Genomic DNA, 19,904 nt, shown 5'->3' with positions numbered 1-19,904 from the left:
CCCTGGAGACCTCCGTGTCAATGGCCACCATCTCCCAGCCAGGCGACCACGTAGCATCAGCCCCGCACCACAGGGCGTGCTGTCTGGAGCACTTCCTGGCAGCCCATGTTTTACACTCCTGAGGACTTTAAAGGTAAGAGAGAGAGCAGCTTGTGGCAGAGGTTCGATAACCACACTTGGCTGGTCCAGAGGGCTGTGTGCCCCTCCTCAGACACACAACAGCCCTGGTCCTGAAAGCTGGCACTCCTAACCTCGAAGATTTATTAAGCGACCAACAGAGACTGAATCGGACAGCCCGAGTGAGCTTGACCTGCTCCTGCACCTGACACAGGGCTTGCCCAGGCCAGGGAAGGCCCTGCTAGGCTTTGCAGTGGGGGTGGGCCACAGCCGTGGCTCGCTCAGCCTCAGCCTTGGATGGAGAGTCGCTCTTGGCCGTGAACACTCTGCATCACAATCTTGCATCATGATACCTACCGCATTATAGTAATTTTCTTATGGGCCATTGAGGATCTTTTACATTTTGGTTCATACAAACTCGGGTGTATATTTTTGCCTACTTCCTGTAGAGGGTAGCGCTTACTGGCACGGACTGTCAGAGAGGAGACAGGGCGCCCCGCGTGGAAGACAGGGAGCAGCTGCAGCTGTGATCTCCTGGGGGCAGAGGCAAGGCAGCTATGGACACCTCTCACCACTGGCCTTGGCTACTCCACACCTGTGCTGGGGTACCTGGGCGGGCAGGCATGCCCTCAGGACCTTACCTTTGGGCTGTCTCCACCTGAGGCTTCCTTCTCGTTTTCCGGCGCTGCGCTGTCAGCCATCAAACTGAGGTCAGATGGTATCCCACGGCCCACCTTGTACCCTGAAGACCCTGCCCCACGGGGGCTGGACGGGCAGGAGTTTGCGGCGCTGCAGGAAACAAGAAAGGCATTCCTGTTACTGTTACAGGGATACCTGGACAGCTGGTTGGTATCAGGCTGGTTCCGGGAGTAGTGACGACATTACATTCTAGAGGGCTCTGGCCTTTCTTGGCGACAGAGGAGCTCTCTCTTGAGTTTCCTCAGGGCTGAGCTGCCCCAGCGGGAACCTGCTTCCGGGGGCCACCTCGCATATGGAGAACAAACTCTTATCCACAGAGGGGTGAGGGCAGAACAGCCCTCCGTATCCACGTCCACTCCATCCCACATGGAGACCTTCACCCATGCCCCTCCTGTCTGCAGCTCAGCTGAGCCTGGTCCTGCATGCCTGCGGGAGCCCCCTGCAGAGACTACGAGGGGCCCACTCTGGAGGGTTGTGTTCCACTTGGGTGAGTGGGGAGAGAGGCAGCCCTGTGCACCCTGAAAGTGCAGTCAGAGGCTGCAGGCTCTCCCTCCCTCCCTCCTCTCTCCCCCAGGCCCACTTTGTCCTACTCTGCCTTTCCACATTGGGCCAGTTCCGAGTAGGCAGGGTGAACCCGTCCCCAGCAGTCCCTTGCGTGGCCTGGGCAGCACAAGGCCTGCATGAGAGAAGTGGACTGTTCCCATCCTGAGTCTAAGAGTACTCATACCCCACAGTGTGGTCTCATTACTAGCTGCCAACAGAGACACTTGTCCATTCCCTATCCCCGCACCCCACCCCCTTTCCCCCATACTCGAGGCAACCCTATGCACAACAGAACTGCTTGTGTGTCAGGTGGCTGTGATCCAGTCTTCATGGGCTGGCTTTCGGAACCCTCTATCGGGAAGCTCAGCTGAACCTACAGGCTCCCTGACGGAAGTCATGGCCGAGTAGGAAGTGCGCACAACTGGCATCAAACTTGGTTGCCCATGGAAGGTGAGGGTTCCCACCTGTGACACCCCAACACCTTCCTCAGGAACACCCTGCTGTGACGTCACACGGAGTCCAGCCCAGGTTCCGGGCTCCTGCCCTGTGGAGAGCGAGCTCGTGGGCAGCACTGAGGCCCTGCTTCCAGAGTGTGCCCGGTCCCTGGGTAGCTCGGATATGCATGGCCCCGAGCAAGCCTGGATTATACGGAGTCAGAACAGGAGCTGAGAGCTTCGCTTCACCTGGATGCTGGCCTGTCGTGAGGTAAAGCCAGGCTGGGGGGGCATCACCATGTGAAGCTCCCTCAGGAGCAGCAAAGGGACAGGCCCCATCCCTGGCCCCTGAGCTGGGAGAACACAGGGGACCGGTTAAAGCCGCCCTGGTGGTGTCTGCGATAGAAGTCAGACAGCTCCCAGCTGGATTGCCAACTAGATGGCTGATTCAGGATTTAGATGAAAATCCATTTTTCTTTCTGGCTCCACACCCCTTTCCGCCTTCCCTGTCTCTCCGTGTGTCTCCATGCTTTCCGGAGATGGCCATTCTCATCTGTGAGAACGTGCTATCAAAAACTTCACTTTCACTCATAAAAGCTTACTTTCACCTAAAAAAAAAAAAAAGCATTCTTCAACATACTTGGAAAATTTATTTTCAACCATCTCAAAGTCTTGAAAGTCAAGGTCAATACTGAAGAACTGTTCCAAACCGAAGGAGAAGAGATCCTGCTAACACAGTGGATTAGGCACTTGACTGCTAACCAAAAATGGGAGGTGTGCCCACAAAGAATTCCCCTCTTTGCACCTGGACTTGGGCAGAGAGATGGGAGGCTCAGGGGCCTGGTCAGTATGAAGTGCCAGAAGCAGCAGATTTGACGCACCAGGCTCTCTCATGCGCCTATAGGGTCATGTCATCCGCCCTATAAGCTGTACGGCAAGGCTAAAGGGTCGCCCTTTGAAAGAGGGAAAGAAAGCTCTGACTGGAAACGAGCACTGCCCTCCTCAGGCCCTTATATCGCACTGCACTGGGGCAATGGAAGAGAATTGAGAGTCCAGAAAAAAACCCATTCATTGTTGGTCAATTGAGTTTTTGACAACAGTGCTTGGTTCATTCCAAAGGGTAAAAAGAGTCTATTCAATATTTTTTTGCTAGGACAACTGTATCTCCACTTACAAACAAATAAATAACTAAAGCTGGATCCATGTCACATCATGTGATGTTTAAGGTCATGTGTCACCTTGGCTAGGCTATGATAGTTTTGGCAAATATATGTAATCATCCACTATTTTGTGATCTAATATGAGCAGCCAGTCTGTGGGAAATGGTGTTTTCTTAGTGGTTTGTTTTGTATCCATTACATGCTCTGGCAACACCTCCCATCTCCAGATACTGCATCGAACTTATCAATCTCTGACCATGGGTTCTTGGGACCTAAGCCAACAGCTTTCTGTCTGACTTACAGATTTTTGAGTTCATCAGTCCCTGCAACCACATGAGCTAGGCGAAGCCTCCAACCTGCTGCCTGACCCAGATTTGGAAGTTGCCACAATTGTGTGAGCCAATTCCATTGTGTGAAATTAACCTGTGTAAATATTTGTATTTCTTCCCTCTCCGTGGCCACCAGCCCAGTAGCAGCCGCTGGCCTACCTGATGGTGCCTGTGGGGGAAGGCAGGGGGCTGATGAGGTGGGCCATGGAGTCTGGAATGTTGATGGTCAGCGGCGAGATCTGGGGCTGCACTGGCTTCACAGGGGATGCAGGCGCTTCCGGTTTCTCCCTGCGCTCACTGGCCAAGGCGGTGAACGTGATCTTGATGTTGGTGCTGGGGAACCGGAACGTGCACCTGGAAAGGGAAGCCATGTGAGCGCACCTGCAGGTTGCAGGAGGAATGCTCTGCAGTGGCCCCGGCCTCCTGCCTCCCTCACTCCAGGGCACACACAGCTGCATCAGGACTGAAGACAGTGTTTAGAAATGTGAAGGGACTTAAGTGCCTAAAAGTCACAGAAGCTCTGGGAGTGGAGAGGACTACACATTGAGCTGCTGACCACAGGGTCAGAAAGATGACGCCATCTCCTTAAAGACTGACAGGCTCCAGGTGGCCGTTTCACACTCTCCAACAGGGTCTCTGAGAGTCAGAATTGAGTCAACGGCAGTGAGTTCAAGATGAAATGCATAAACCTGTTGCGGATCTTGCAGATTTTATATATATATATAAATCACTTTATTGGGAGCTCTTACAGATATCATGACATTCTGTAGTTCAATCCCATCAAGCAGTATTGTACAATTACTACCACAATCAGTTTCAAACCATTTTCTTTCTTCTAGAACTCCTTGACATCAGCTCCCCACTCTTTGCAGCAGTTTTAAAAGACTCAAATATCACTTAGCATGTATGTCTCCTGTCAAAACATACAGAAACACACTGGCAATGTACAATTAGTGGATGATTCTTATTTAAGGAAAAAAATCCATTCCTTTTACCTTTAAAATGCCTACCCTTTTCTCCCAAGCCAACAAGTGCCAGGAGACAGGCTGACGTTCCTGCCTCACTTGCAGGTCCCCCCACACCTGAGTTCCCACTACATGTATGCATGCACACACACACACACACACACACACACACACACACACACACTCCCTGATGCTCAGCAGGACGAAGCAGCACTTGAGTTGCCTAGGCCTAGATTGTGTCTCTTGCTCTGTCTCCCTAAATTAAAAGGCTTGGCAGACCCTTCACCACAAGGGGGGTGTTGTCCAAGGCTGGTCATGTGGGACCCACCCATCAGTCAGTCTCTAGTCCGTTTAATTGGCTGGGAACCTTGGGCAGCAGGGGACTCCCTGGCCTGCACCCAGGCTCTGAAGTACCTTGGGTTGACCCCATATGCCCACCCCTGCCCCCAGCAAGTCACAGAAGTGGAAAATGAACAGAGCCAACCCCTACAGCAGAATTTTACAGATAGCAATACTGTCATCGACACTGCCATTCTGCTGCAAGAGTGAAAAACCAACCATCAAGAACAAACAAAGCCAAGGATCATGAGGATGAGATCATCGGTCATATTCATAGCAATGGTTCTTTTATACCCAGTGAGAGCAGTTGGGGCTTCCGCCAGGGGTTGAAACGAGACACAGGCTCACTCTCGCTGCCACACTCCCACCTGGAGAGAGGCCTTCCCTTGGCAACCACCAGCAGGCAGCCTGTGCTGGGCCTCAGGGGCAGCCTACTGACCAGGCCCAGACTGGAGCCCTTGGGCCACATCCTGGCAGTGCCTGTGCTGACAGGGCTCACAGGCAGCCTGCCCACGAGTCAGACGGGTGCCTTTGGAGAAGACTAACGGCGACGAGGCTTCTACTCCAGCAGTCCAAAGCAAGGCAACAGCTTGTGGTGGCCAGCATGGGTAGGAAGGCCACAGAGTGAGAGGGGCAAGCTCTACAGCCAGGCCAGGCTGGCCATCTGGGAGCGTGCATGTACATTTCCCTCAGTTAGCTCCTGTCTTATGCAGGCACAGGTCCCACCCCGCCCTCTGCAGAACCAAAGCTGCATAAAGTCAAGCTCTGAAGCAGCCCCATCAGTAGACATTCCAGTGTGTCTGGCTTGGCGAGTCCTCTGTTCTGGCCACATGGGCTGCTTCCTGGGCCCCACCTCACCTGGCAGTGTCCTCCCCAGGAGGGTCTCCAGAACTGGCCTGCTGCACAAGTCCATTAATGCCACTGCTCCTGACAGACCGGCAGTCAGTACCTGTCGTCACAGTCACGAGCAGGTGAGAGTCCACATCAGATAATTACCAGAGTGCAACACGAGTCTCCCATGCTCCCGGCTCCCCAGCCCAGCCATTCCAGTTTCCATCTGCACCTCTCAGGGCTGTGGCCAGGTCGAGGGCACCCCGAGGAGGAAAGCTCTGTCTCTTCAGTCCCGGGAGATTCCCACCTACTGCCCCCTGGTGCAGCTAACTGCCTGCCCTCAATCAATTCACCTGCCATGTAGGAGCCCAAACCACAACGTTTTCCTTCTAAATAACCATGCTGACAGCATGTCTGACTTTACTCGTGTAGCATTCCCAAAAAGTAGAGGGAGAAAGGGGTTCAGAAGTACCAAGAAGGCAAAACAGACTTATTAAACAGAGCCTGGCATGTGGTTGCGGGAAGACCTCCGAATGTGACCCTGGAGGCGGCAGGGTCATCCACAGCTGTGACCAAGCTGGCCTCTCGATACCCTCCAAGTAAAAGATTTCCTACCTCCTTCGCAGGTATATGGCACCAGGCACAGGCAGCAGATCTTTTCAAGTGAATGAACAGGAAAAACACATGCACAACAAAAGATGACCTCCAGGTGGTTGCTGATCCGAGTACTGTCCCTCCGGGTCAGTGTGACTGCCCCTCTCCACAGGATCAACACCCTTCAGACTGTATCAAGTCTGAAACAAATCACTTGTCAGAACCTCATGAGTGTCCTTTGCTCATGACCACACCACCATGAAACCGAGCGACTTCAGGACGGCTGCGGAGTCACACTTGGAGGACACCTCAAAGCCTGTGCCCATGGCGGGCGAGTCTGCTCTGGGGCAACTACCCAGGAGTCCAGGGCGGCTGTCGGCCCAAGGATGCCCCCAGAGCCAGGACTGCGGAACAAATACAGGACTCTCAATCGCCAGCCCATAACCGGTGCCGCCTCTGCTGGACACGCGGGTCCCCGCCATTGTGGAGAGAACAAAGAACCCAGCCCCAGCCCACACCCCAGTGCTGGCCTGATCATCAGTTCCGACAGCCCCAGGAGTGTGTGGGCAGTCGGGGGCTGCCTGGTGAGGCAGTGACGACAGGACACACACGTAAATGAGGCTAATGAGCAGGGTGTTACAGGTAAGGGGGGAAGGAAAAGATGGTGTTCAAACACACCACAGTCTCACAGTTCATCCCAAAGGGCCTCTTCTGCTTCTAGTTCACCTGTGCGGCATCCACAACTTCCATCCGGAGCTGCCATCTCCCTGAGCAGGTCTGTGTTCACCTTCCAAAGGCTGGGGTGTCACTGCTGCTGTCCCCCATGCTGGGTAAACACAGCCCCTGCCATGGACCCTCTTTCTCACAGTGCCACTGCTGCCACCGCCAACAGAACAAAGGGGGGCAGGGGGTGGAATGAGACAGTGAATCTCACTACTCAAAATCTTTACAATGGGAGCTACCAGAACCAGGCTTCTGAGCTGACACCCATCATGTCCACTCACATATGAACCCAGTACCATTCAAAGTCAAGGTAATCACAGCAAACAGCCTAACAACCAAGAGTCAGCCCAGCACTGGGGCAAGTGAGTGACCTGCACAGCAGGTGAGTGCAAAGGGAGAGAGGGAGGGCTGGAGGGCAAAGGACTCAGGAGGAACAGAGAGCCAGATGCACTCACAACCCTTAAGAGCCTTCAGCAGGCTCAGAAGTGACCAACAGACAGGAAGGACTTTTATAATCCTGCACTGTCAGTGACTGAACCATGGCAGCTCACGTGTTTGGTGCTGGACACTATGCCACCGGTATTTCAAATACCAGCAGGACCAGCCAGGGTGAGCAGGTTTCAGCAGTGTCCAGAGTAGGACGGGAAACCTGGTGATCTTCTCAAACCAGCAGCCAGTGAAAATCGTATGAACACTGTCTGGCAGCGCCCCAAACAATGTGCCCCTTGGACTGGAAGACCAAGATACAGCGAGGGCAGAGCTGCCTCCTCAAAGTAGACCTTGATGCCAGGATGGAGTGATGCTTTCAAGGACCTTACAGCTCAAAATGTGAACGGACAACTGTAAACGGTCATCGGTAATCAACACGTAGGCTGTAGCAAAGAGCAAGTCTTAGGAAACGGGAAGTTGTCAAAAATTAAATGGCATGTCCATGGACTACATCCTGTGCCCCAGGGAGCTGGGAAGGACTGCATTTTGCCACTGTGAATTGGACAGTCATGGTCTAAGATGCTGGGAATGGCAGACTAAAAAGGAACAGGGTTGCATTCACAGTCAAAAGGAACATTTCAAGATCTAACCTTAAGTCTGACACCACATATGTTCTTGACACAATGGATGGATGGATGGGTGGATTGTGATAAGAATTGTACGAGCCCCCAATAAAATGATTAAAAAAAAAAGTCTGACACTCTCTGCCAATGATAGGACACTATCCAGATGCATGTAAGGAAAAGCAGTTAATACACCCATTATTCAAATTTACCCACCAAACACTTGGTCAAAGATGAAAAAATAGAAGATTTTTACCAGTTTCAGCAGTCTGAAATTTACCAAGCATGCATTCAGTACACATGCATTGATCATTATTGGTGATTGAACACAAAAGTCAGAAACAAAGGAGGCTTGGTGACTGGATAAATTGGCCTCAGTGACAGACGCAGTACTGGAGGACATGGCAGGAGTCTGTAAGACCAACAAATTATTCATTAGAAAGACCTTTTTCAACAACATGTATGGTGACTCTACCTCCCAAAGGAAGCACAACACGGACGACAAGTGTGGAGAGAAGCCCAACACCAGCAGCCACAAGGCAAGGGCCAGGTACCAAGCAGACCATTGCGCACTCCTTCTCCAGGTCAAGTGGGGGAAAGTAAGCCCAAGAGAGCAAAGCACGACTTGAGCACAAACAGGCTTCAGAAAGTTCACGGGAAAATGGAATGAAAAGATGACACGACAAACTCTTGAAGCCCCTTCTAGGCCTTACCTGAATTTATATACTATCTTACTAAGAGATTGGAAAAAAGAGACTGAACGCATTGAATAGTAAGGATAACAGAAGATTTCAAAGAACAGCTCAAGGAGACAAAACATTATAACAATGAAATGTGCGAAGACCGGGAGTTAAAATTAAAAGGGAAGAGCACACCCCACATTTCTCAAGCTGAAAGAAAAAGAACTAAAGAGTCCCTGTAGGATTCTGCAGGCAAAATGGTAGATGGTAAAGGACACACGAGAGATGGTGGAACGGGCAGGGGGCGGGGGAGACGTGGGGTGTGAGAGTTAAAAAAACTTCTTAAACATAAAGCACCTTGAGGTTATGAACCCCTGGCTCAGTGCCACAGTGTCAGAGGACCCCATGGTCAACAAGCATCACATAACATCCTACTCTGGTGAGGAGGGGCCGCAGACTGGAGAGCTCACGAGCATCCTGGTTCTGGAGAGGCCAGCGCAGAGGCATGGACTGATCACTCGGCTTTCGCTGGGCCCGTGGGAGCCCCACAGAGGCGGGTGCAGAGGCTGTAGAGGAGTGGGGAGCAACAGGTCTGGGGCCAAATTATGTCTGAAAAATCACCATTCAGCTGACATCACCCGCCTGACCAAAGAGAAGCAAGTCCAGCCAGCACATTAGGGCTTACAACTCCTGTAATAAGTTACTGTGTCAGAAACTCACAGGGCAGTTCTACATAGGGTCATTATGAGTCAGAATCAATTCAATGGCAGTGAGAAGAGGTTTACAACTAACAAAGCACTGCAGAGAAAATTCAGGCTCATGAGCTGAAAGCACCAGATTACTTTTTAGAGTAAGGGCTGTGTTATCAAAGGAAATAGTTGGTGGATACAGACTTACAGAAAGTGCACGGGTGATGTCCTCTTACCTGGAGGCTGTTACTTTCTTCCTCTGAAATGACTGAGTTCCCCTAAAACAAGGCTGTGTCTCAGAACTGTTTTTTTCTTACTACGGGTGCAACATTAAAGATACTTGCAACCAAAAAAACCTCACAAGCAGCCAACCCAAGGAACTGGCCTCCCCCTGTCTGAAAAAAAGAAGATGGAGGAAAACGGAACACAGGTGCAACATTAGTCCACTGAGCTAATGTATCACATAAGCAGCTGTAAGGATCCTAGAAGGTCCTGGGTAGAGTGGGAGACAAATGTGGAACAAAACCAAACACCATGAGACATTCTGTCTCGGGGATAATCGTACGCACGGGCTGGCCAACTTGGGGCTTTCGCCTTGTAAGTGGCATATTTTCTTGTCCTTAGACAAGGCTGACCAAGGAGTGTGGAAGTACCCAAGGAAATCAACTCAAAGACTGCAAAGACAAGAAAGAAATCTTATCACATACACAAAGTATATGAAATCCAGGATGGGTGACTCTACAAAGACAGTAACTGGATTAATGGTTCTTTGTGGGTACAGCAAGGGTGTTTGGGGGAAAATGGGGAGCTAATATGAGTACAAGAAAAAAAGATATTTTTAACTTGATTGCAGTAATGATTACATAACACTTCTTGATATGATTAAACTATTGAATTATATATTTGGATTATGTCCCAATAAAATTGTTTATAAAATAATTCATATAATAAAATAATATTGTATGAATCTACCAAGCACTACAATGAAGTTTGATTTCAGTACTTTTTTAAAATTGTTTTATTAGGGGCTCATACAACTCTTATCACAATCCATACATACATCAATTGTGTAAAGCACATTTGCACATTGATTGCCCTCATCATTCTCAAAATATTTGCTCTCCACTTAAGCCCTTTGCATCAGGTCCTCTTCCTTCCCCCCTCCCTGCTACCACCTCCATCATGAGCCCTTGATAATTTATAAATTATTATTGTGTCATATCTTGCCCTATCCGACGTCTCCCTTCACCCACTTTTCTGTTGTCCATCCCCCAGGGAGAAGGTCACATATAGACCCTTGTAATCGTTTCCCCCTTTCCAACCCACCCTCCCTCTACGTTCCCAGTATTGCCACTCACACCTCTGGTCCTGAAGGGATCATCAGCCCTGGATTCCCTATGTTTCTGGTTCCTATCTGTACCAGTGTATATTCTCTGGTCTAGCCAGGTAGAATTGGGATCATGATAGTGGGGGGTGGGGGGGAGGAAACATTTAGGAACTAGAGGAAAGTTGTATTTTTCATTGTTGCTACATCACACCCTGACTGGCTCATCTCCTCCCTGAGAACCCTCTGCAAGGGGATCTCCAGTGGCCTACAAATGGGCTTTGGGTCTCCACTCCGCACTCCCCGCCTCATTCACTATGGTAAGATTTTTTTGTTCTGTTGATGCCTGATACCTGATCCCTTCAGCACCTCGTGATCACACAGGCTGGTGTTCTTGCATTGAGGGAGTACTTGAGTGAAGGTCCAATGTCCTTCTGCTACCTTAATACGAAACCTATAAATATATGCACATATATTTCCCCATCCTCATATATAAATATATTTGCATATGTACATGTCTTTATCTAGACCTCTATAAATGCCCTTTGCCTCCCAGCTCTTTCCTCTATTTCCCTTGACTTTCCTCCTGTCCCACTATCATGTTCAGTCCCCACCAGGGTTTCAGCAATTCCTCTTTGTTACATTACCCTTGATCATACCCTACCAGGCCTTCCACACCCTCCTCACCACCAGTTTGGATCACTTGTTGTTCCCTTGTCCCTGAGTTTGTTAGCATCACTTCCTTTCCCCCCACCCCTCCTCCCATGTCTCCCCCGGAACTGTCGGTTCCATTGTTTTCTCTTCCAGATTGTTCATTGATTTCAAAACTTTTTAAAAGAAAAATTTAAGCTTTAATTCTCAGTTATGTTGGCATCTGATTAGTGGTTAATATTTCTTATAATGTGTTTAAATAATATATAGAGCTTTTATCAAATTGTATGTCTATATCCAGGAAATATCCTCTGAGTTCCACTCTTGTCCAAGTATCAATTTAAAGTATTAATAATTATTAGCTATACATCATTTTGATGTAAAGCTAATAGTTATTCCCAAGAGTAGCATGTTTCTAACTAAAATCCTGTTTTTATCCTTCAGTAAGCCACTTAAGTACACAATTTTTCCATCTTTGTTTATAAAAATTCTGTCATCCCAGTTCCCAGTGCAATAAAATTGATGATGTGTAAAAAACAAAATAAAACAAAAACTCAACCCCATGCACACTCCAAGGCTTACCAGTTGGACAAACTGGTGGAACCCCTGAGAGGATGGCTGCGACTCCCCTTCAGGTCAGCCCACAGCCCAATGTTTAGCCAAACCACAGACAGATCTATCAGGAGACCAATAGCACTAGGCAGGTACAGACACTGAAGCATCATAAAACCACTGAGACTAAAAATTACAGCATTTACCCAAGAACAAAGTTCAAAAGAGTCAGGAAAGGAAAATGAAGGGAAACAGGAAACGGGGGTGGGGTGGGAAAAGTAATGTCACAGTATGGGGATTGCAAGCAATGAGATGAAAGAGTATGTGCATAAATTATTTAATGGAAAACTGATCGGCTATGTAAACCTTCACTCAATTAACAATGCCAAGTTTTAAAAAATAAAAAGACAGAAGAATTGCCCAGCCACAGTACCAAAAATGACTGGTTGCCATCCAACCCTTTCAGGAGGGAGCTTATGACCAAGACTGATGGGTAGATTAGTGGAACCCCAGAGACTATGGCCCTTAGCGCACCCTTTAGTTTAGGTCTGGAAATGAATGCTCCTCAGTGGCTCAAATTCCAGCTGAACAACAGAGATGTCTACATGATGAGCAGTAAGGCCAGGACGGTTCCCACACCTTAGACCAGCGGTTGGTTCTCAACCTATGGGTCGCGACCCCTTTGGGGGAATTGAATAACCCTTTTACAAGGGTCACCTAAGACCATCAGAAAACACTTATTTCCGATGGTCTTAGGATCCGTGACACCGCTCCTCCATCTATCTCCAGGCAGGTCGGCCCACATGCAGTTACGCCCACCTATGAGTACCCAGCCTTAAGATTTACCCATGCTGCACCATGCTTTAAGACAAAATTTCATTGATTTGTAATTAGAAATAAGTATTTCACAATATATAATTACAAATCGTTTTTGTGATGAATCACTATGCTTTATGTTCAATTTGTAACAATGAAAATACAGCCTACAAAGGCAAACAAGCGGCTATCTAGCTCAGAAGCAACAAAACCCACATTGAAGAAGCACACCAGCCTGTGCGATCACGAGGTGTTGAAAGGATCAGGTATAAGGCATCATCAGAACAAAATAATCTTACCATAGTGAATGAGGGGGGAGTGCAGAGTGGAGACCCAAAACCCATTTGTAGGCCACTGGAGATCTCTCTTGCAGAGGGGTCTCAGGGAGGAGATGAGTCAGTCAGGGTGTGATGTGTGATGCAGCACCGATGAAGAATACAGTTTTCCTCTAGTTTCTAAATGCTCCCCTCCCCTACTAGCATAATCTGAATCTACCTTGCAAATCTGGATAGAGCAGAAGATGTACACTGGTGCAGACAGGAGCTGGAGGCACAGGGAATCCAGGGCGGATGATCCCTTCAGGACCAGAGGTGTGAGTGGCGATACTGGGAGGGTAGAGGGAAAGGGGGTTGGAAAGAGGGAACCCATTACAAGGATCTACATGTGACCTCCTCCCTGGGAGACGGACAACAGAAAAGGAGGTGAAGGGAGATGTCAGATAGGGCAAGATATGACAAAATAATAATTTATAAATTATCAAGGGCTCATGAGGGAGGGGGGAGTAGGGAGGGAGGGGGGAAAAAAGAGGACCTGATGCAAAGGGCTTAAGTGGAGAGCAAATGCTTTGAAAATGATGAGGGCAATGAATGTGCAAATGTGCTTTACACAAATGATGTATGTATGGATTGTGATAAGAGTTGTATGAGCCCCTAATAAAACGTTTTTTTAAAAAAAGAAAATATAGCCTACATATCCGATATTTATATGACGATTCATAACAGTAGCAAAATTACCGTTATAAAGTAGCAATGAAAATAATTGTCTGGTTTGGGGGTCATCGCATCCTGAGGAACTGTATGAAAAGGTCGCAACATTAGGAAGATTGAGAACTACTGCCTTAGACTAACCAACCATTTCTAATCCAAAGTGAAGCATAAGCCCAAGGAGAAACATGGTCAGGCGCATCTTAGTCTTTAAAGTGATATCTTTGCTTTTTAACACTTCAAAGAGATCTTTTGCACTATATTGCTCACTTCAATAGTGTGTAATTCTCTGACGGCTGCTTCAGTGGGTGCTAACTCTCCACAATTCTTATAAGATCCTCACGGCATTCAAATGCCACTCTGCTCTGAAACAGAACAGAAAAACCTAACGGTACATGTTCAGTTTCCCTATTAGGGCTTTCTCTAGTCCACCTACTCTAGGGCCAACAGATGAGTTTTCTAACTGCCAGCTACTGGGGCTCAAACACAGAGAAGATGGTGACAGGCAGACTTGCACATGAGGTCACACTAAAGTCTACACTGCACTTTCAGGTTCGCAGCCCCTCCAGAACGACTCAGCTATAAAAACTCACATCAGTCTGAAAATTCAAGGTTTTATTCCCTGTTAACCACAAATATTTTCCAAACAATCACACCAACCTCACCAGTCACTGGGTGTAAGGACTACTAGGCAGTGTGCAGCCTCCCAGAGCTGCTCAGACAACAGCCCTGGTGATCTGCTTCCGCCAGGTCACAGCCTAGAAAACCAGCCAGCACAGGTCTGCTACGCACATACAACACAGGGGTCCCTGTGCTCAACAGGTACCAAGCAAACTTCCCAAGTGGAGACAGCAGGCTGCTGCTGCCGCTTACTGCTTAGAGGGCATGGCTGAACCTAGGATCAGATTCAGGCACAGCTCCCCCTGCTTGGGGTTGAAGGAGCTAGCTGGTCACACCAACCCTCACCCCAAATTCTGCTCAGGAAGGCATCTGCCACTGAATTTGAAATGAACCCTTTGGTGTTATGCAGATGTTATTTGTAAAAACAATTTAAAAACCTCACCATCCACTTGGGTACTCCGGCAGGGCCGCTCTGCTCCCCAGCATCAGAAGCACCCCTGCAAGGCACTGGGGACAAACTCACTCCAGGTGAGAGCCACAGCTGACCCAGATATCCTTCAGTGGGTGAGACACAAGCATTTTATCGCAAACAAAATACAGCAGACAAAGGTAAACCTTGCCTGACAGTGTGTGCGTGCGTCTAGGGTGGGGGTGGTGTGTATTCTGGCCATGTGGGCCAGGAGAGATGGTGCCAGGCAGACTCACTGATAGTCTCACACGTGTGACACAGTGGGTGATGGCACTCATCAGGTGCTTGCCTCTCAAAATGTGCCAGAAATTCCGATGACTGTAGGTCTAAATGCGCTACCTACCATAAAGAGGTGGCCCCCGACAGAACGTTCAAGTTATAGAACAATATCATTAATATCACGCACAAGTAAAATTTTGCTGAAGATCATCCAACAATGGTTGCAGCAGTACATTGACAGGGAGCTGCTAGAGTTTCAGAATCAGGCTGGATCTTCTGAAGAGGATGTGGAACAAGGGATATTATTGCTGATGTCACATGGATCTTGGCTGAAAGCAGAGACTACGAGGAAGATGTTTGTGTTTCACTGACTATACCAGGGCAGTGGGTCCAAACAAACAAGGGAATGGAATTCCAAAAGAATGGAATTCCAAAAACACTTCATTTGGCCTCACGTGGAATTTATACATGGATCAAGAGGCAGTTATTCAAACACAAAGGTATACTGCATGGTTCAAAATCAGGAAAGGTGTGAATTAGGGTTGAGTCCTTTCACCATACTTAATTTGTATGCGGAGCAAAAAATTGGTGAGGCTGGCTTATATGAAGGAAAAATGTAGTATTAGGATTGGAAGGACCACCTGCGATATGCAGAAGACACCAGCATTTGTTGATGAAGATCAAGATTGTAGTCTTCAGTATGGATTACAACTCAAGGTGAAAACAACCCAAATCCTCACAAGTGGACCCACAGGTAACTGAATAGAACAAAGAAAGTTGTCAAAAATTTCTTCTTTATTTGGATCTACACTGGATGCTCATGGGAAGAGCAGTCAAGAAATCAACCATCACCTTGCATGGGGTAAATCTGCGCACAAGACTTCTTGAGAGTATTGAAAAGGATGTTACCTTGAGGACATATGCGCACCTGACCCAAGGCCTGGTATTTTCAATTGCCTCATAGGCATGTCAAAGTTGGACACTGAATAAGGAAAACTTCAGAAAAATATATGTGCCTGAATTATGATGCTGGGGAGGAATACTGAAAGTACCACAGACTGCTAAAATAAACAAATCTGTCTTGGATGAGGTCTAGCCAGAATGTTCCTTAGAAGTGAGGATGGCGAGACTTTGTCTTACACACTCTGGACATGTTGTCTGGAGACTGTCCCTGGAGAAAGACATCATGCTTGGTAAGTAGAGGGGCAGTGAAAAAGATAAAGGCCCTCGGCGAGATGGGTACAGTGGCCCCAACAACGGGCTCACACACTTAACACCTGTGAGAATGGTGCAGGATGGGCCCGTGTTCCCCTGTTGCACCAAAGGTCGCTCTGAGTTGGAACCAACACGATGGCACATACCACCACCGCTGACAAAACTCCAAAAATGAACTCCCTGCTGAGAACTGGCCTCGGCAGGCACCCCAAGGCCGTGTGTAGAGTCAGACGCTCTCAGGGAGGGAAAAGCTAGGTTTCCCTACAGATAGCCCAGCACACTGGCCAACAATCCAGCATTTTCAGAAATTACGGTTCCCTGGAAACCCAAGTCCTTAACACAGACAGCGCCAACCTCTGCAGACTCATCACCATGGCAACGTTGCTTACCCTCAGGCCTTCCCAAATCAAGTCACACCTGACAACCAGGCCTCCTCTTCCTCTCACCATCAATCAATAGACCATCAGCTACTCTTTTGGGCTCCACAACTTGTCTACCCGCCCAATTCTTTGTAGCTTTAATGTAAGTCTCAAAATGTAAAATTCATTTTAAATTTGGAATTGGAATAAAATCATTGTGGTTCAATGCGAGACCAACTCTAAGTTTTCTTATTTTGAACTCCACAGTGCTTCCGTTCAGAAAAACTGAGAAACAGCAATAAAATTATACTCTGTGTAATTGCTCTTAAGTTACATGTGCTTTTTTACACTCATGCAATTTGACTTAGAACATCAAGTAAAATATTGAGCTTAAATTCAAGAAGATTCAAAACAATTAATTTACATTTACCATTTTTTTTTTTCTCATCAGACTTGATTCTGGTAACTTGGACCTGTTCCCATCCTACACCCAAACCTTGAAAAGGATTCCCAGCCCCAGGAGGTGATGAACCATTCCTTGGTGAAAAGCGACATCCCTATGCATCCAGTCCGGAAGGATGGCCTTGCATCTAGCCAGGTTCCCCCTCAGCCCCACGGGTGGACCCTGCATGCCACTTGCTCTGAATCCTGTGCTCCCATCTCCTGCAGAGCCCCTCAGTTTCTGCAAGTGGACATGAGAAAATTTTCCCTTTTATTTTATATTTGTTAGCGCAGTTAAGAAATAAAGAGAAAGAGTGATCTGAAAACCAAAACCTGTCTATTCTGAAGCCGAGTGGAACTGCCCCACTGGGACTCTGAGTGCAAACCTTTACCGGAGCAGCCAGTCTCGTCTTCCCCCTGAGGAGCAGCTGGTGGTTTGGAATCTGGACCATGCAGTTATCAGCAGCCTAAACTCACTGCAATTGTTTCCAACTCACAGTGAGCCTATAAAGCAGGGCAGACCCGTCCTGTGGGTTTCTAAGATTGTGCTGGTGGTTTCAAACTGCCAACCCTTCAGTTTTCCAGGATGTGAAAAAGTCAGCTATTTATAAGTTCTAGTTGTTGCTGCCTTGAGTCACGTTTCAGTCAAGAGGCCCTGAAGGAGTGAGTGAGGCTGGCCCCAAAGGTTTCCAAGCTAAAAATCTTCACAGCAAGCATCTGCACGGGAGCAGATTGTCAGGAGTGGCCACTGAGCGCTTAACCAGTGTGCCACCAAAACTACTGGAACTGGGTATTATCAAGATCTAAGGATCACTACCTGCTAAATAAGAGCACGCACCCCCAGCCCCCAAATAACAAAGAATTAAGAAAAGCAACAAGCTTCTGTCAGCATCTTTAAGCACCAAAAGCAGTTTTAAAAAATCCCTGTTTGTGGACAGAGGTGGTACCTAGGAAGGGAACCCTTAGGAAGAGTATTTCCTAGAGAGCAAGTTTCCCGTTAGCAGGCAGGATCAACAGTTCCCATTTAACACTGAAGTAATTTATAAGCAATTTCTAAATCATCATTTTTTTAATGATACATTAAATCTTCTATGTTCCAAAATGCAGAAATCCATCATATCTGCAGTTTTCAACGATTAGGCTTTGTAAATACTATGGGGGGGGGGGAGAAGTTCTTGCAGTTTGTTGAAACATGTAAAATTGCAAAAAGATGATCGACGAAGGCCTTAAGCTCTAGCAGTTCTTCCATTACACACAAGGAGCATTTCTTGCTCAGTACAAACCATGTGAACCGGCACTTAGACCTTGAAAACTTAGGTCCAGCACGAGGACGCTGAGGGTACAGTACTGGGGATCAGCAGTTCAGTAGGGCCTGAGTGGAGAGGTCGAGACCCAGGAGTCACACGCCAAATGGAAGATGCTGTATTTGGGGCCCTGGAATGGGGTCAGGCCTATGAGGTCCTCTTTGCAGTCCAGGCTGGGGTAGTCAGACAGGGGAGGGCATGCACTGCGTTCTTGCAGAGTGGAGGGTAAGGTAGCCCAAGCCACAAGTTGGGGGCCAGGCCATGCGTGGGGTCAGAGGTCAAAGGTTGAGCAGGGGTGATGGAGTCAGAAATCAGGCAGGAGACCAAGTTTATGGTTGGGTTCCAAGCTGGAGGAGGTGGGGTATAGGTCCAGGCCTGGCTGGGGGATGGTGGGGTCCTGGGGGTGGGTCAGTAGCCTAGATCCAGTCTTGGCTGGGGGTAGGATCTGGAGTCAGGTTCCAGGTGAGTCTGTGATCATAGGTGCTGGTCCAGGCTGAACTAGGGGTTGTGGAGTAAAAAGTGAGGCGCCAGGTCAGAAGTCTGAATTTAGCCGGGTGGGGGAATCGTAAGATTGGTTAGGGGTTGAGCTGAGAGTTGCAGGGTCACAGATCCGGGCCTGGTCAGGGATGAGATTAGGTTGGAGGTCTACTCGAGCCTTTTCCAGTGGGGGAGCTGTAGGTACAGGCAGGGCTGTGTCATGAGGTGTGTCAAGGGTCTGGGTCTGAGGAATTGGAGGTGCCGTATCGGGTTGGCCACAGGTGGGAGGGGTCAGAGGCTCAGGACTGGGGTGGGAGGTCTAGGTCTTGTGTGTCAGAGGTCCAGGTCTGGCCAGGAGTGGGAGGGTTGGAGGCTCAGGGATGGGGATATCGTCACGGGTCAGGTCTGCGGTCTGGGTCAGAAGGGTTGGAGGTATAGACCTGATCAGGACTGAGAGAAGCCCGGGTCTGGGGGTGTCGTGAGACTGAGCAGGCCTGGTCAAGGGGTCGGAGGTCCGGGCCTGCTGGGGGCACGGTTGGCTGGTCGGGTTGGGTCCCCTGCCCCGCCCCCGGCCACCCCCGGTGTCCGCACTCACACGCGCGGCAGCTGCAGCGGCGGTGCCCCGCGCCTCTGAAAGACGCCGTCCACGAACACACCGTTCTTGCCGAGGCAGCGCAGGTAGAAGTCGCCGCCGCCGGCGTCGGGCCGGGTCTGCGCGGGCGGCTCGGGGGCCCCGCCATGGCCGCCGCCCGGGGGCGTGAAGATCTCCAGGTGGCGTCGGGAGATGAAGCTCGAGTGGCCCATGCTCACATCCACCGAGCCCTGCGATGAGTTACGCCCGATGGTCACCGAGCGCTTCTTCATCAGGTACTCGAACTCGCGGCCCTCCAGCCGCGCCACGGCCCAGCCGCCGGGCGGGGACCCGCCGCCCCCGGCCCCGCCGCCGCCGCCGCCCGCAGGCGGGGGCCCGGAGCCCGACAGCGCCGCCGCCGCCGCCATCCCGCCTGTGCGCCGGCCGCTCGCGGGCGGGGCGGGCCGAGGCCCAGGCCGCCGCCGCGCACCGGGCCGAGGAGGGCGAGCGAGGCGCCGGCCGGCCGGCGAGGAGGAGCGGCGGCGAGGGGCGGGAGGAGCGCGGCGCGCCACCGACCGGCGCCGGGCCCGCCCCGCGCTGACTGACGGCCGCGCGCGCCTGTGGCGGCGGCGCACGCCGGTGGGGTTACCAGCGCTGGCCAATGACGGGCCACGCCGCGCGCCGACGCACGTCCGACCGCGACACCGCGACGCACGCTGGGCTGCAGACGGCGCGGAAAACCCGGCG

The 19,904-nt window shown here is 49.8% G+C and overlaps 1 protein-coding gene across 1 annotated transcript in view; it reads right to left on the bottom strand.

Annotated features, from left to right (window-relative positions):
* Positions 1 to 19,600, bottom strand: part of FOXK2 (forkhead box K2) — a 28,756-nt gene extending 9,156 nt beyond the window's left edge. Inside the window, exons 1-3 of the mRNA XM_075562431.1 lie at positions 19,182 to 19,600; positions 3,442 to 3,636; positions 759 to 906 (exon numbers count right to left, since the gene is read on the bottom strand). Of these exons, the coding sequence (XP_075418546.1) occupies positions 759 to 906; positions 3,442 to 3,636; positions 19,182 to 19,585 (747 nt within the window). The 5' untranslated portion in view covers positions 19,586 to 19,600. The remainder of the gene's footprint in view (positions 1 to 758; positions 907 to 3,441; positions 3,637 to 19,181) is intronic.
* Positions 19,601 to 19,904: the final 304 nt, after the last annotated feature.

This window comes from Tenrec ecaudatus, chromosome 10 (assembly GCF_050624435.1).
Source record: "Tenrec ecaudatus isolate mTenEca1 chromosome 10, mTenEca1.hap1, whole genome shotgun sequence".
In the NCBI taxonomy this organism is placed as follows: Eukaryota; Metazoa; Chordata; class Mammalia; order Afrosoricida; family Tenrecidae; genus Tenrec; species Tenrec ecaudatus.
This window is presented reverse-complemented; position numbering and strand designations above follow the sequence as displayed.